Below are 16,403 nucleotides of genomic sequence, written 5' to 3' on the forward strand. Positions count from 1 at the left end.
TTAGGCTGGAGTCTGTAAGAAGGCACTTAAGGTTTTCATACAGGGCAGTGGCATGGCTAAATACACATTTTAGAAAGATCTCGCCAAGAGAAATGTGATAATGTTCTTTGAGAACATGAAGATTAGAAACAGGGAAACCAATCTGAGGGATCTGGCCAATCCACAGGGGACCAGATAAGCACCTACACTTAGATTCAGGGCAGAGACAGAGACAAGTAAGCAGTTCTAAGACCCATTCCATGGACAAGAGGTAGTAAAGAGGGAGGCAGCCTCAATGACCCCTGGGTTTCTGATTTGAATGGGTACATGGATGGTATTGCAATTCAGAGCAGGAATATAAAGTTTGAGGGTACATGATGAGTCTGTTAAAAAAAAAAAGTCTCACCATGGAATTTTTTTTTTAAATTTTTTTTTCAACGTTTATTTATTTTTGGGACAGAGAGAGACAGAGCATGAACGGGGGAGGGGCAGAGAGAGAGGGAGACACAGAATCGGAAACAGGCTCCAGGCTCTGAGCCATCAGCCCAGAGCCTGACGCGGGGCTCGAACTCACGGACCGCGAGATCGTGACCTGGCTGAAGTCGGACGCTTAACCGACTGCGCCACCCAGGCGCCCCATCACCATGGAATTTTATATCTACCGGAAGGAGGGATGTACGGGTCAGGTTTAGCATTCACACTTCCTATTTCTATGAGGCAGATCCTAGGCCCCCTCATGCAAAGTCCCTTTGCAGTGATGAATTGACCAGAGACAGATGAACTAATGTAGGAGGGCCTGGGCCGACTCCTCCCACGTAGGGCTCTATCTGAAAGGGTCTCTGACAGTTTCATGAGAATTTTATCATATGGGCTTGAGCTGAATCCTTGAGTGATACTGGAAATCGTGTCCGGACTGACAATTGTCTAAATTAAATGATTTTTGTTGAGATAATAGGCCCATATCATTAAATAGCAAACAGGGTTATGGATTGCTGTAATAGACTTCTTAATAACAATTTTTATTACATTTTTGAAAAAATAAAACTGTCATGAACCTGAGGCACAGAGACACAATATGACTACAGATACCATTTGCTAAACATTCATGCCATTTTGTCCTGCATGTTATTCAAAGTCTAAAATACAATTTTGAAGCTGAAATAAGTATTTTCTCAGAATCCTCTGGCAGAGAAGCCCAGGTAGCACCAGTAAGAAGTGCACCAAGTCCTAACTACTCCATTGGTATGTACAATTGACCCTTGAACAACAAAACAGGGTTAGGGAAGCTGACCGCCTGCACAACTGAAATTTCATATATAACTTTTGACTCCCCAGAACTTAACTACTAATAACCTACTATTGACTAGAAGACTTACCTATAACGTAAACAGTTGGTTAACACATATTTTGTATGCTGTACGTATTATATACTGTGTTTTTACAATAAAGTAAGCTAGAGAAAATGTTATGAAGAAAATCATAAGGAAGAGAAAATACATTTATAGTTACTGAACTATATATATACATACATATATATATATATATATATATATATATATGGAACCACATCCAAGTGGACCCCTCCAGTTGAAACTCATGTTGTTCAATAGTCAACTGTCATAGACATTTAGAATATTAATTCAAAACCTATGTATTAAATACACATACACATTCATTTGTTGTTTTATGTATTTGGTATTTATCAAGCAACTCCTATGTGCCAGATATGTGTCAGGCAACAGGGATACAAAGAATAACAAGACACAGTCCCTGCCCTCATAGATTTACAATCTAATGACAGATGCTGCAGTATGACATTGCTACCACAGGGGCAAGCCCAGAGAGGGTCACCTTTTGCAGGCAGAATCAGTTGCTTTGCCAATACCCACTCCTGACTTCTTCCATGCTAATGAAACCAAAACTATGTCTATGTCTACCAGGGCAATCTTGTTCTCTGATTTCCCAGCTATCCTTGCAGCTAGGGGATAGCCATGAGATCCATTTTTGGCTAGTGATAAAGGAAAGTTTTTGCTTTCCTAATATAAGGTTCAGACATAGATTTCTCCACCCATTGTTCTTTTTTCCTTCCTTGAATATGGACAATGTCCAAAGCTATAACAGTGCCCTTGTGATAAGCCAACATACTAAGAATGAAGAGTGGAAAGATAGTAGAGCCTAGGTCTTTGAGGACCTGTACCTTCTTTGGACTGTCTACCTTCGGACATCTTATGTGAGAAAAAAAAAAAAAAACAACAACACTCTATGTGTTTAAGACACTATGTGTTTCTGTTAGAGCTGAATTCATTTCTGATATAACACCTAACCCAGGCTCGGGAAGGGTTCATTGAAAAGAGATGCCTGGGGCACCTGGGTGAGTCACTCGGTTAAGCATCCAACTCTTGGATTCAGCTCAGGTCATGATCTCACAGTTTGTGGGTTCACACCCCACATTGGGCTCTATGCTGAAAGTGTGGAGCCTACTTGGGATTCTCTCTCTCTCCCTCCCCTCTCCTCCCCACCCCTCGCATGTCCCCTCTCAAAATAAATAAATAAACTTAAAAAAAAAGAAAAAAAGAAAAAAGATGCCTGAGTTGAACTCTGTATGATAAGTCAGCTTCAGGCTGATGAAGACAGCAAGGAGAAGGAGGAGTGGTTGCTATATGACCTGAGGAGAGGACGGTGCTCTAGGTAGAAGCAACATGTGCCAAAGCACCTTCAGGGCATTATAAGTGTAGGCTGAAGCATATGGTATAGATGAAGAAGAAGCAAGCAATGGGGCTGGAGAGGTAGACTGGGGCCAAATTATAAAGGACCAAAGTAGGGAGTTTGGACATGATTCTTTAAACAATTTTTAAGCAACAAGAAACAGAATGGTTCTTTGGAAAGAGTACTCTGCTAAGAATAGATTGAACTGAGGTAAAAATGGAAGCTGGAAGACCAGCCAAGAGGCAAGACTGATGGTGATTTGAGCTATAACAGTTGGCTGTGGAGATGGAAATGAATTTGGGGGCTGGAAAGGACAGGACTTAGAATTTGTGTGGGTAAGTGGTAAAGAAAGAGAGATAATAAAAGTAAGAATGGTTCTAGGTTTTTGCTTGAGCAGAGAAACTGGAGGAACAGAAACATGCTTTGGGGGAGGGAAGATCAAATGTTCATGTTCAAGTCTGAAATGCTTCTGGGAAAACCACGTGGTTTTTGGATACTGGAGTGCAGGTTACAAAAGGCAGGAGAACAAAAACGAGAGGGCACTCTTTCAGATGCTACTGTCCATATAAGAAGTGTTAATAGAATCAAGGTGCCTGGGTTGCTCAGTCAGTTAAGTGTCCAACTTCGGCTGAAGTCATGATCTCAGTTCGTGGGTTCAAGCCCCCCATAGCACTTTCTGCTGTCAACACAGAGCCCACTTCAGATCTTCTGTCCCCTTCTCTCTCTGCCCTTCCCCTGTTCTCTCCCTCTCAAAAATAAAAAAATAAACATTAAAAAAATCTGCTAATAAGATCAGTGGACACAATCAGGAAATGACTTATTTCAAAAATCAATTTATGAACCACTTCCCACCCATTAGAATAGCTATTATCCAAAAAACAGAAAATGACACAAGTGTTGGCGAGGATGTGAAGAAATCTAAACCCTTGTGCACTGTTGATGGGAACATTAAATGGTGCAGCCACTGTGGAAAAGCAATATGGCAGTTCCTCAAAAAATTAAAAATAGAATTATCATATGACCCAGCAATTCCTCTTCTGGGTATATACCCAAAAGAATTGAAAGCAAGATCTGGAAAGAATTATTTGTACATCCATGTTCATAGCAGCATTGTTCACAGTAGCTAAAACATGGAAGCAACCCAAAGGTCCACTGACAGATCAATGGATAAGCGAAATGTGATTATATGCATACAATGGAATATTGTTCTCTCTAAATGGGAAGGTAATTCTGACCCATGCTACAACATGGATGAACCTTGAGGACATTATGCTAAGTGAAAGAAGCCAGTCACAAAAAGATAAATATATTATGATTCCATTTACATGAAGTACTTAGAGTAGTCAAAGTCATAGAGACAGAAAGTAAAATGGTGGTTGCCAGAGGCTGGAGTGGGGTGGGGGGACTAAAAGTTACTGTTTAATGGATACAGAGTTTCAGTTTTATAAAATGAAAAGAGTTATGGAGATGGATGGTGGTGATGATCGTACATTACAAATACATCTAATACCACTAGACTGTGCACTTGAAAATGGTTAGGATGGTAAATTTTATGTTATACATGCTTTACCACAATTTAAAAAATTGAAAAAAACCAGAGGATGCAAACAGTTGCAAGATGTTCAATATGTCAATGACTGTTTTCAAAACTTCTGATGTTAACAGTCTTGTGTCCTGGGAGGTGGGCATGTTGAGATGGCAAAGAATTCTTTGCTCAGAAATCTCTGCATTATGTTCATTGGTTATTCAGATCAAAAACTCAATATACAAAGAAGAATCCTAAAATGGCTATATTTCCAATGTCTGGAAAAATCCTTAAAGAAACATTCTAACAAATTCTGGCATTTTTAAACCCAGGCTTATAATTCAAAAATGTGAAAGTTTTCAAATGAGCACAGCATTAACAAGTCAGATTCACTTTGTTTTTAGACATTTGTCCAAATGAAGGATTCACTTTTGCTATGAAAAGAATAGCATTTGAAGGGATTTGTGTATGTAGGGAAAGGTGAGGAGGGGGTGTTAGGCCAACACTAGAGCGAGCTTTTTTGGTAACTGCCTCCACTTCACTTCACATACTGAAAGGATCTCTACTTGCATAGCCAATATAAATAGCTGGAAATCTGAGGCTGTTGGCTAAAAAGGGGTCTTCTCACATGCTTCAAGATTAGTAAAGGCTCTTGTAAAAAATGTCTGTTGGAAAACTGTCTCAGTGTTCCTGATATTCAAAGAAGCAAAGATTTGGGAAGAAACAGGTCTGCCATGTTTTGTACCCTCTGGATATACTTTCCCCCCCTAATTTGTTTTTATTAAACAGAAACCATTCCAGAGGACTCCAAATTCCCTGGAAACAGGTCCCAAAGGAGACATTTTCAGACACAGTACACTGAGAAGTAGGGCTCCTGTGGAGGTCACTGCTCGGGTGGTGCAGAGGTGGAGGTAAAGTGCAGCCGGGGTGGGGGGGGATGTAGCTGGAGAGAGGCAGAGGTGGGTGGAGGTGGGGTGGAGGTGGGATTAAGGGAAGTGGTTGGGTTGGGGGGCAGGGAGGAGAAAGGCTCTCGTTCAAGCCCCAACCCCATCAGAGCTACCACTGATCTATGTTTGGTGCAAGCTTCATTTTCAGATAAGATGCCATCTAAGCTCTGCTACTTACAGAAGTTTGGAAATCACCACTTGACAACAAAAGTAATTAACTTGAAGAAAATAGGAACACAATCTAAATCATACTTTAATCTTAGATACTGTGATTTAACTTCGTAACTCATGTTCACTGTCATAAGATGAAAAGCTGAAAACTGACAATGCTAATTTCCTTTTTTTTTTTTTTTTGAAGTTCTCTTCTGATAGAAATGACATCATGTAAAGACTTTTGGTAAGTGCAAATGATCTATTCACCTTCTTTTGTAAATGAAATTAATAATACAATGGTAAAAGGAGAAGCAAATGCCAAGATATGATATCTGCCGTGTCCCTGGAGCCTGGGTTTCAGCTCATCTTAGCTCCTAAAACCAACATGGAGAACACTGTGTAATTGGGACAAGAGTGCATGTTCAGCGCAGGGACTTGGGGTGAGCACCTTTGAAAATCTAGCAATGACAAGCAGAAGCTACAAACAATAAAGTACAGGGCAGATGAATTACACAGGGAGGGCTACCTAATGCTATTTAGATGCTATATAGACTATAAAAGAAAACATTATCTTAGGAACGAAGGACTGAATCAACAGGTAGATCTGCCAGCAAACCTAGAGGCCGATGGGGGCATCTGCAGTTCGGTGTGGCTCCCTACAAAATAGTATTTGGTGATACTCCCTCTGTTTGAGGACAGGGAGTATCACTAAATACAGCCTTGCAGGAAGCCAAGGGATGTGGCACCTGGCTCACCTTTAACTCCCTTAGTTAGTAGATTAGGGGCTTGCTGCCAGGCTGCCAGTTCCTGCTCCAGTCTGACCTGCAGCTCTGGGTCTATTTTAATTCTTCCGTGAAAATAACGACACAGACTGCCTGAGTGACTAAAAGTCCAGTCAGTTAAGTGGGGAAAAAATGGGTCAAATCAGTTTTTTAACTAATACTAACCTTAACTGTGGGTCCCAAATGTATAGTATTTTTTAGAAGCAAACCAATGATAAGGGGCACCTGGGTGGCTCAGTCGGTTAAGTATCCAACTTCAGCTCAGGTCATGATCTCACGGTTCATGGGTTCGAGCCCCACGTCGGGCTCTGTGCTGACAGCTTGGGGCTTGAAGCCTGCTTCGGATTCTATGTCTCCCTCTCTCTCTGCCCCTCCCCACTCAGGCTCTGTCGCTCTGTCTCTCTCTCTCAAATGTAAATAAACATTAAAAAAAATTTTAATGATAAATGATAAAACAAATTTTCATTTTCTATAAATAATTACATATTTTCTAATAAAACCAAACTGTTGATTTGTAAAGGGATTTGCTCTCCCTTTATGCCTAACACAACATGAAACTCATTTTCCAATTTGTAATAAGCAAAATTTTTCTTAAGGAAGGAAGGAGATGCTTAATGTTAGCTTCCTTTCTGGAACTACACTCTTGTCACTGAAAAGTGATTCTACAGGGTTTTTTAAAATTTAGAAATACTGTAACATTTAAATATTGTACTGGAATAAAATACTTCAAAAGTGTCAATTTGTGCCAACTCATTAAAGCACAAAACTTCCCATAATTTTGAAGAAACATGGTATTTAAGCTTTTAAATGGTATTAGTGAATGAAACACATAATATTGCTTGGAGATAATAAACACAGAGTGAATAATTTAGGACAGAAGAGATAAAGTAAAAAAAATTAATTAGGGAAATGCTCAATTCAATTTTTTTTCCTGATTTAAAGTCAAATTGGTTAGGTAAGTATTCATTTCAGTGACAGGAAATACAATAACATATTTTGAATGACAGTGAAAACACCAGAATTTGGAAAATCTATCTATCAAGTGTCAAAGTTCACTTTGCATCATCTATACAAACTCATAAGGCATATAAATGTTAATAAAATGGTTATATCATTGTTAGATGTGCTCAGAAACTTCCCAGGCACCTACATTTTTAATTACTGATAGAGTTATTTTAAATGCTTCCTATCTACTCATTAAAATATATCTTCCAAAGATCTCCTTAAATTAATAATAATTGGTCTCATTCTAGGAACTGTTTTTGAAAATTAAATTACATTAATTTTTAATCTAATTCAAATGTTAATTCAGATCAACCCTGCTCAGTAAGCCTGAACTCCTAAAGCTTTTGGTGAATGATTTAAGCCTTAGGCTTGGTTGTCTATTTGCGTGGTTTTCAAAAAAATTAGTGTTAAGCCTTAACTGATCACTCATTTTTGAGGAAAAAGGAAAAGGACAAGCTGACAGTGAATCGTAGATTAACTGAAAGAATTTATACTGATCTTTGGAACACAACTGGGAGCACACATCCTCCTCAGGCATGAAGGCCTGGTTTTTGCTCTCCTGTGGTCAGCTGAGGTTACACACTGGTTGTGGAGGGGAAGATGCACACAGACAAAGAGGAGAAGGAGGACAGAGAAAATGAAGAGGTGACACTGTTGGCAATAAAACTCAGGCCTTTGGGATACCCACATGACTTCCCTGTATTTGAAGTTACCATGGTGAGGGCAGATTATTAGAGCAGAAACTGCTTAAGGAATAAGGGAAGACAAGAACACATCTCCTCTCAGTAAAGCTCTAATTTGACAGTGGTTAACATCTGAAACCTAACCAAAGGTCCCCTTTCAGCATAATCTTAAGAGTTGACAATCCATGAATAAGAATCTAACTGTTAAGACTCTCAAGTCCTGGGGCAGGTCATGCATCCCAAGCCCAGCAGGGGGCGTGCTGGCCTCGGAAATCACAAAGGTAGTGGCCAGAACTAATCCCCTTAGGCAGTGCATCCCCAGGGCCCTTATAGCTCCCCATTCAGACCAACATGTAGGCCCAGAACAAATGGGTTGTGGACCACCCATATGTGGCCCCTGCTCTACATCATCATATGATCCAGTCACACAGCTCCCCTTAATGGAAGGACACGGAGGTCCATCCTAGCAAATTTAGAAATTGAAATAATTATGCCAGAAATACCTTGCCTGAGTGCCTCCAATTTTATAATTTTTTTTAATGAAGATTTATTCATACAAACCTTTTATGCCTTAGATACTGACAGATGAGGGTAAGGAGTGTTTCTCAAACTTGATTTATATAAAGATCCATTTCAAAAGAAAACAATTCTGAAACTATGCTTAGATTTCATCAGTTTGAAACTTAAGAAACTAAAGTCTGATTCTGCAGAAATGGTTTTTGATTGCAAATACTTGCCATTAGAGTTTTATATTGGAAACTGACTTAAAAATGTTTTCAGGTTTTCATTAAAATGAACATACAAAACTCCAAATTCTCACAACCCATCCAGATCCCTAACACTGTATTTGGGAACCCTATTGGAGAAATATAATTTTATTAAAAATGATTATGTTAAAGACATCCTGGAAATTTTTTTTAAAATTCAGAATATTAATATTTCTCTACTTGATAAATTTTTCTCTTTAGATTTTTTTACTAGAGAGGATGTATAAATGGTGTAGGTGAGTAGGACCAAGCTTGCATTGTTTAGGAACTCAGTTACAGTAAGAACCCCAAACCTGCAAAGACAGAGTCTTAGAGTATTGCTTGTTGTCTCATCTCCCAGCATATTCTATGTTTCCTCCCCTTTGTGGTAGACACGCTGGGCTGATAGATCATGGGCCCAAGAAACATGATCTTTCCAATGTCCTAACAACTAAGTTTGCCTGCCACAGGCAAGAAGACAGTCTCCATAAAAATAAAAATAAGAACTCGGGTCTTAAGTATTGCAGGCAGTGTGGAGACAGGCCAACCATGTGTGCACATACTCGGCTAGTGACAGTGAGGGTAATATTTCAGCTTTACCAATGCCTGTGATCAGGAGGACAGCAAGTGCAGTCTCATATGACCTATTTTAGCTCAGGATAGAGGCTGCCACAGAGTTGGCGTGGAACAGGCCTTCAGGGGTCTGTCGGTACATAGCCTGCCCACGGGCTGCAGCATGGAGGGTGGAGAATGTAGGTCAGGGTCACCATGGGCTGGTTTAATCTTTGTCACTGCACAAAGGGCTATAACAAGGCATGGGGAAGGTAATAGTTACCTGTTCGAACGAATGGAGTCCACTCTCTTTTCCTAACCTCACCATATCTTCCAAAATGGCTTTTTTCAGCTCCTGAATTGAACCATATAGGAAAAATTACAAGGCAAAAACACATTTCAAAATGGAGGTACAGGAAACAACGAGTTTTGAGCAAAATGCAGCTGATGGTTGTGCCAACACCCACCCCAATCCCCACCCCCCTCACTGGGGCTGATGCTCCAGGCCACACACAGCCACCACCTCTCATCAGGCAAGTAAGTGCCAGGCACAGCCAGAGGAGTGGCCATGAACAGACTAGGGGACCATCCATTTTTTAAGGTGGCTCTTTGTTCAGCCTACTGAGTCCCAGGGATCCTGTCACCGCCAGAAGAGCCCAGGACCCAGTGGGAGCACTAGGATCAATGGATGCTGCTGAAAAATGGGCTATGAGCCTGGAGGAGATGATGCTGAGCCAGAGCACAGAGATCTCAGAGCACAGGGATCTCTTCTCTAGGACCCTACATGTGCCCAAGAGGCTTCGGGAAGGTGTGAGTGGTAAAGCTCTAAGCAGGAAGAACTGAGTTACTTTTTCAATTCCATGACTGACTAAGCTCAGTGCACACAAAAGCCACCTCACATTTGGAGAGAGCAAGGTCAATGAGTTAGAAGGCCTACAGTCACACTGGATACTGCTGCTAAGCAGCTCTATCAACTGTGTGGCCTCTGGTAAACCCCCTCTCTCTCTGGACTCTCCTGCAAGCTGCAAAATGGCAGGGTGGGACAAGCCTCCTGGGATGTCTCCCAGCTCTAAAATTCAACAGCTTATCCAACTCTCTAAGAAGAAATCTGCATTTTTTCAACAACAATAATGAAAAGATGAACCTCTAGTTTAGGATTTCTACCATTTATATAGTCAAGTCAGAAATTTCCCTACATGTCCAAAATCCACTGCTTTCCTGTGTTTCTGTCCTCCCGTTATACAGTAACATAAGAGGTCCAGCAGCCAAGGTACAGACCTTATTTGCACAGAGCTCTGCATATGACCCTTCAATTCCTCTCTTCTGAGCCCAAGAGGGCATGACTTCAGGGTCAGGCACAACAATGCCCACCAAATAGGCCTGCAATCCCAACCAAAGGAAAACACAGTCATTACAAATGCTTTCAAAGTGGTTATTTGTGGTCCAGCATTAAAAATAATCTCTTGGTATTCTCAAATTCCACCCTTTTCTTTTTTTTTTTTTAATTTTTTTTCAACGTTTTTTATTTATTTTTTTTTTGGGACAGAGAGAGACAGAGCATGAACGGGGGAGGGGCAGAGAGAGAGGGAGACACAGAATCGGAAACAGGCTCCAGGCTCCGAGCCATCAGCCCAGAGCCTGACGCGGGGCTCGAACTCACGGACCGTGAGATCGTGACCTGGCTGAAGTCGGACGCTTAACCGACTGCGCCACCCAGGCGCCCCACACCCTTTTCTAAAAATAAGTACATCCTTATGTTATGATACATTTCCATCAAAACAACACACATCTTGACTATTTTCTGATATATTTCCTTAACTTTTTAAAATTTTTTTCTTTTTAATGTTTATTTAGAGAGAGAGCGAGCTGGGGGGACCGGGAGGGTGGGGGACAGAGAGAGACAGGGGAGAGAGAGGAGTCAAAGCTGGCTGTGAGCTGACATCAGAGAGCCTGATGCGGGTCTTGAACTCACTAACTGTGACTTCATGACCTGAATTGAAGTCTGATGCCCAACCGACTGAGCCACCCAGGTGCCCCCCTTAAGTTTTTTTAAAAAGTTAATAAAGGATAAGCTTAATGTGATTAAGAATCAGTAAAGTTAGACCTACATGTATCTGATTCTCATGCCAATCTTTTTTCTTTTTTTTGAGAGGGAGAGAGAAAGAGAGAGAGAGAACAGTGGAGGGGCAGAGAGAGAGGAGAGAGAGAATCTCAAGGGGGCCCCATGCTGTCAGCACAGAGACTAATGCAAAGCTTGAATTCACGAACCATGAGATCATTTCATGCTCATCTTAAATGAGAACACCTTTAGGATGCCATTCAAAAAATTCTATGAACCAAAACACATGTATTTCTCAGGGTTTCTCACCAGTTTGAAAATGTTTTATTGATATGGTCCCCAGTCATGAAGAATTCCATTTTAATTTTTAAGGGCATTGTCTTAAAAAATAATTTAATAATAGTTGTTTATATAAATGCAATGATAGCACAGAATATGTTCACAGTGATCTTGCTGACTTCAAGTGTAAATGATGTTGAAAGGAGAATAAATATAAATCCTCTGCAAATAATTTAATCCCAAACTATGTTAACATAATAGTTTAATATACTGAGCCAATATATTAAGCTATGTTATCATCATTACCATTATTTGCAATACTGTACCCATTTGTCTGTAAAGTTCATTTGCATATTTCAAAATCTAAACAGCAGAAACCCTGAATCCTGCTTTGGCATCTTACCTCAAAATCCCTCTTGGAAGTAGGTGGAGCCTAAGTTAAAAGTAATGGGAATGTTCATTACTACTATTTCAAGCAACTTATTTACCTAATTGCAATTTATCAAACTATAAGCAAGTAAGATTTCTCATTTAAAAGCAATTTTCTCTCAGGGCACTTGGGTGTCTCAGTTGGTTAATCAACCAACTGTTGATTTCAGCTCAGGTCATGATCTTGTGGTTCATGGGATGGAGCCCCATGTTGGGCTCTGCACTGACAGCGAAAAGCCTGCTTGGATTTCTCTTTCCCTCTTTTTCCCTTCCCCTGATCTCTCACTCTCAAAATAAATAAATAAACATCTTAAAAAAGCAATTATGGGGCACCTGTGTGGCTCAGTCAGTTCAGCATACGACTTCAGTTCAGGTCATGATCTCACATTTCTCTGCCTCTCTCCAGCTCATGCTCTCTCTCTCAAAAATGAATAAACATTTATTTTTTTTAAAAAAAGAATTTTCTCTCATGATCTAATACGTAGGAGAATATCAGTGTCTGCCTGGAAATTAATGTTTACCACTGTAATCAAGTACCAAAGATTTATGAAATTATTCCCAAATAACTCTAGATTTTTCAGCAGGCCCAGTACACACGGAAGGGCTGAAGCACAGGAGACTCACCTTTAAGCTGTTCCCGTGAACAAAGATTTGTGCCACAGGCTCACTCCGTATGTAGATGTTTTCAATCTTCTCGGGTGCAATATATTCGCCCTGAGCAAGTTTAAATATGTGCTTTTTCCGATCAATAATTTTAAGAGTTCCTGCCTGTGGAGTTGGACAAACAGCTTCGTGAAAAGATAGCATTCTTGAGCCGAAACCCCTGACTCAATGGTGCCATAGCCCCTCACCCCTGTCCCATCCCACCCTGCAAACCCCACCTGGATCTGCTCCTTCATCTGAGGTCTCTGCTCTTACATGTCCCCTGTGTGGCTGGAGAGGGCCACCCTGCACCACAGGTTGATGCTTTTCAAGATCTGCTGGACCCTGAGTGCCTACCCTCAGCACTTACCTCCCTCCCCCAACTCTCTGTTCCCATGCCTGCCACCCTCATGCCCAACAACAGGTGTCCCCGTCCTCAGGAGGCCCATCTACCTGTATCCTGGCTCCCCTCTCACCCAGGCCCTTGCTCCAACTGTCCCTTTTCTCACCACCATCTTCAAATTCACTCCTTCAAACAAAGCCTAGGCTTCTCTGCCCAGTTACTGCTTCTACTCCCAAAGAGTGGCCTCTCCCTTGCCCAGCATACAGCACAGCCTGGTAGAGGCTCCTACCTGACAGACAAGATGCATCAGGAGTCCTCACCATTCCAGGGCCTCTGCAGCAGGCAGGCCACCCCTTGGTCAGTGAGTGCTTGTGGCCCTGGCTTCTAGAACCCCTTTTCCCCCCACCTCACTGACTCTATTCAACCTCTTTGAGTTTCTCAGGTGAAGAGGTGGGTCTCTTTCCTTGGCTCAACCCTCCTTACCTCCACTGACAATGTTACTTGAAATAACCCCCATTTATTTCTTCATTCATTGGCCATTCCCACTTCTGCCTAACCATCCAGCCAAACTTCTTCACTGAATTGCAGGCCCAGAACCTAACACTCAGAACGCTTCAGAAACCAGACCGTTTGCCCTGCACGTTACAAACAGGCCACTAAGGAAGCCCATCTCTGTCTTCCTCATGCCTGTCCCAGCCCCCATGCCCCAAACTTGGGAGATGGCCTTGCTATTTGCCTCTCCTGGGACTTCTAACAGTCAGGCTCATTGTCCTCAATCATAAATCCCTCTCACACCCCCTCCTTCTCCCATCAAAACCACTTCCTGGCCGGGCTTCTGCATACACTCTGTCCCTCCCCTCTATCTGTTGGATTAGCCAAAGCAGAGCAATCTCTCCAGAAAAGAAAAAGCCAACCGATTCTGTGTCGTTCAAAACCCAGGCTGGACCTTAGGCACTCTCCCTATACTGGTTTCTTTGGCCCTCCTGGCATCCCCTCAGCTGGTTGTCATCACCTCCATTTTACAGATGATGAAAGTGAGGATGAGAGAGGTTAGTTAATTCCTCCAAAGTCACACAGCTTGAAAGTAGGGAAACCAGGATTTGAATTAAGTCTTTCTGCATCAGAAGTTTATCTCTTTTCTTTAATCTATCTAATACTATTTCAAAACAATAATAATTTTTAAAAAATGGACTCCTCCAGACCGCCTGCCTGCTGTCTTAGGCTCTTAGTGGAATCACAACACTAGGTCTCCACATGAATTAGTTTACTTGCTTCTTATAACACCCTGCAAGGTGGGTGGTTGCATCCAAATTATAGGGAGTCAGGAGCATATCCAAGGTTCTGCAGAGCTTCAAGCAGTTTCCATACTTGAGGGTCCTCCTTCTTTCAGAAAAATAAGATGAAACGAAGGGCAGAGGCTTGGAAGTTACCTTTGTAAGTGAGGGGCCCTGAGCCCAAGCTTCCTGAGCTGATGGGACAATCCCCCCTTAGCTGGCCTGCAGGACCCTGCTGCCTCTCTGGGCCCCCTCCTCCACACCTGGGGGGCCTCAATTAGAATCACCTACCTCACACCTACAGTGTCTCTCTACTCAGCATGCGCTCTTACTTCTGCTCTGACCACCCTCACTCTCTCCTCTCTCCTCAGAACATGACTCACATCCGAAGACTCCAGCAGGTGCTTGTCCTCCTCTGCCTCTCCCCAGGTGAGCATGGCCCTCAGCTTATGCCCATCATATTGGCCTGTGAACTGTCTAAAGATGCATCTTTCCTCTGAGCAGAGTCCCTGGCCAAGGGTACATATACGGTATACTTCCATGTCTGCTACAGGAATGAGGGTTTCTCAATTCAAGCAGGGGCAAATCGGCTCACCAGCCCAGAGGACCACTGCAGGGCTCAGCATCATTCATGTGCCCAACAAACTCGTTTCTGAATGGCCACCCTAAACCTTAGCAACTTCCCAAAGACACAGGGGAGATTTGTGGGGTGGGCTGCACCAGGGGAGAGGCTCTTGGTTCCAGTGACAGAGCCTTTTCCTGGTCAGAGTTTTTATCTAAATATGTCCCGTGCACCAGGCATTGTATTAACTGCTCTGCAGGTGTAACTCATTTGTTCCTCACAACAACCGTAGAGGTAAGCAGTGTCATTATCCCCACTTTACAAATGCCAGAATGAGGCCCAACAACTGGGTCTGGCTGCATCACAGCCAAAGAATGTCATGTAGCCTTACTCTTTTACTCCACAAAAAATTCTGTGGCCCCAGAGAGGGATGAGACTTCGGGAAAAGGCCTCAGAGCAACTGCTGATGGAGCCAAAGGAACTCAGATACCCTCCCACCCAGTTCCAAGCTTTTCTCACTGCTCGGTGCAACCTCTTGGCTAGGGGCCAGCATCTGTGGGCTCCTGGGCCCTGCCTTTCTCAGACCTCCCAGGGCTATGAACTCCCTGTGTCTTGCACTCCACCCACTGGATTCCACAGCACTGTCTGATCTGTATCAGAGAAAGAGATAAGGTAGGGAGTGGATCTTAAACTCCAGCTCTACCCTCCCATAAAGATCTCTATCCCCTTTATCAGGAGGATGGACAAGAAAGCTTTTGGGGGCAAGGTAAGGAAGAACCTCCCAATCCCCGAATGGCTAATTCAGTTCCTGAATGGCTAATTGTCAGGGCAGGTAAGGAGAAGACTTTTGCCTCTGAAGTGAACCAGATTACACACCCTCGCACCACCAGCATGTATGAGGAGGCATGGTTGCAAACATACGCACCGGCAGCCATTTCCCAATGTCCCCAGTATGAAGCCAGCCGTCACTGTCCAGGGCCTCTTTTGTCCTGTCTGGATCTTTCAAGTAACCTTTGAACACATTTGGTCCTCTCACACATATCTGTGGGGACAAACACCAGGTTTCTGTCAGCCCACAGCATGAGGGGTCCTGAAGGGAGGCTGGTGTGAGACACACATAGAATAAGGTATCCTATTCCTCAGGAAATGCACTGTGGAGAATGCAGTGGCAGAGAGAGAGGACAGGAGCAGCTACCAGCAGATTGTCACCTGTCTCCTGCTTCTCTTAAACACCATCTTCTGTCCTTGCCATCTTTTCTCCCTGTCCTGGCCATCCCAGGCCTCCTTCCCTCCCTCCCTTTAGCATATGCTGCTTTGTGACACTGGATGGGGTCTCCTCAGGTATTGATGACTGGCTAATTCCCCAGACATGCTTGAGCCCTCTTCTTCATGACTAGGCAGTCAGCTTTCTCATCTACTCCCATACGGTAAACAAGGACAGGCCAGCACTACCTACCCCTTCTGGCCTAGCTGCAAGTGGTACTGTTTCTGCTGGGACAGAAACATAGTAACAGGCCAAGTCAGTTAGGAAAAAAAAAAAATGAATTAAAAAAAAAAAGTTTGGGAATTTCAAGTCTTGAGTTAGACCAGCCCAGTCCCAACCTTGGGGGTTGGTTGCTTCATAAATAGGAGACGAAATGCTGAATTAAACAGAGTCAAATAAATCAGTAATTTAAAGTGACTTTACATGTAAGGTGAAAGAAAAATAATTCCTTTCACTCACTCTATGTGGCATCC

General features: G+C 42.6%; 1 protein-coding gene across 3 annotated transcripts in view; it reads right to left on the minus strand.

Moving 5' to 3' along the window:
* The window catches only part of ACSL6 (acyl-CoA synthetase long chain family member 6), a 60,868-nt gene that overhangs the window by 1,436 nt on the left and 43,029 nt on the right, over positions 1 to 16,403 (minus strand). For all 3 annotated transcript variants that reach the window (XM_030317654.1, XM_030317645.1, XM_030317679.1), the window contains exons 17-20: positions 15,592 to 15,708; positions 12,470 to 12,613; positions 10,357 to 10,458; positions 9,362 to 9,433 (exon numbers count right to left, since the gene is read on the minus strand). In XM_030317654.1, coding sequence (XP_030173514.1) covers positions 9,362 to 9,433; positions 10,357 to 10,458; positions 12,470 to 12,613; positions 15,592 to 15,708 — 435 coding nt within the window. The remainder of the gene's footprint in view (positions 1 to 9,361; positions 9,434 to 10,356; positions 10,459 to 12,469; positions 12,614 to 15,591; positions 15,709 to 16,403) is intronic.

The sequence above is a fragment of the Lynx canadensis genome, chromosome A1 (assembly GCF_007474595.2).
Source record: "Lynx canadensis isolate LIC74 chromosome A1, mLynCan4.pri.v2, whole genome shotgun sequence".
Lineage (NCBI taxonomy): Eukaryota > Metazoa > Chordata > Mammalia > Carnivora > Felidae > Lynx > Lynx canadensis.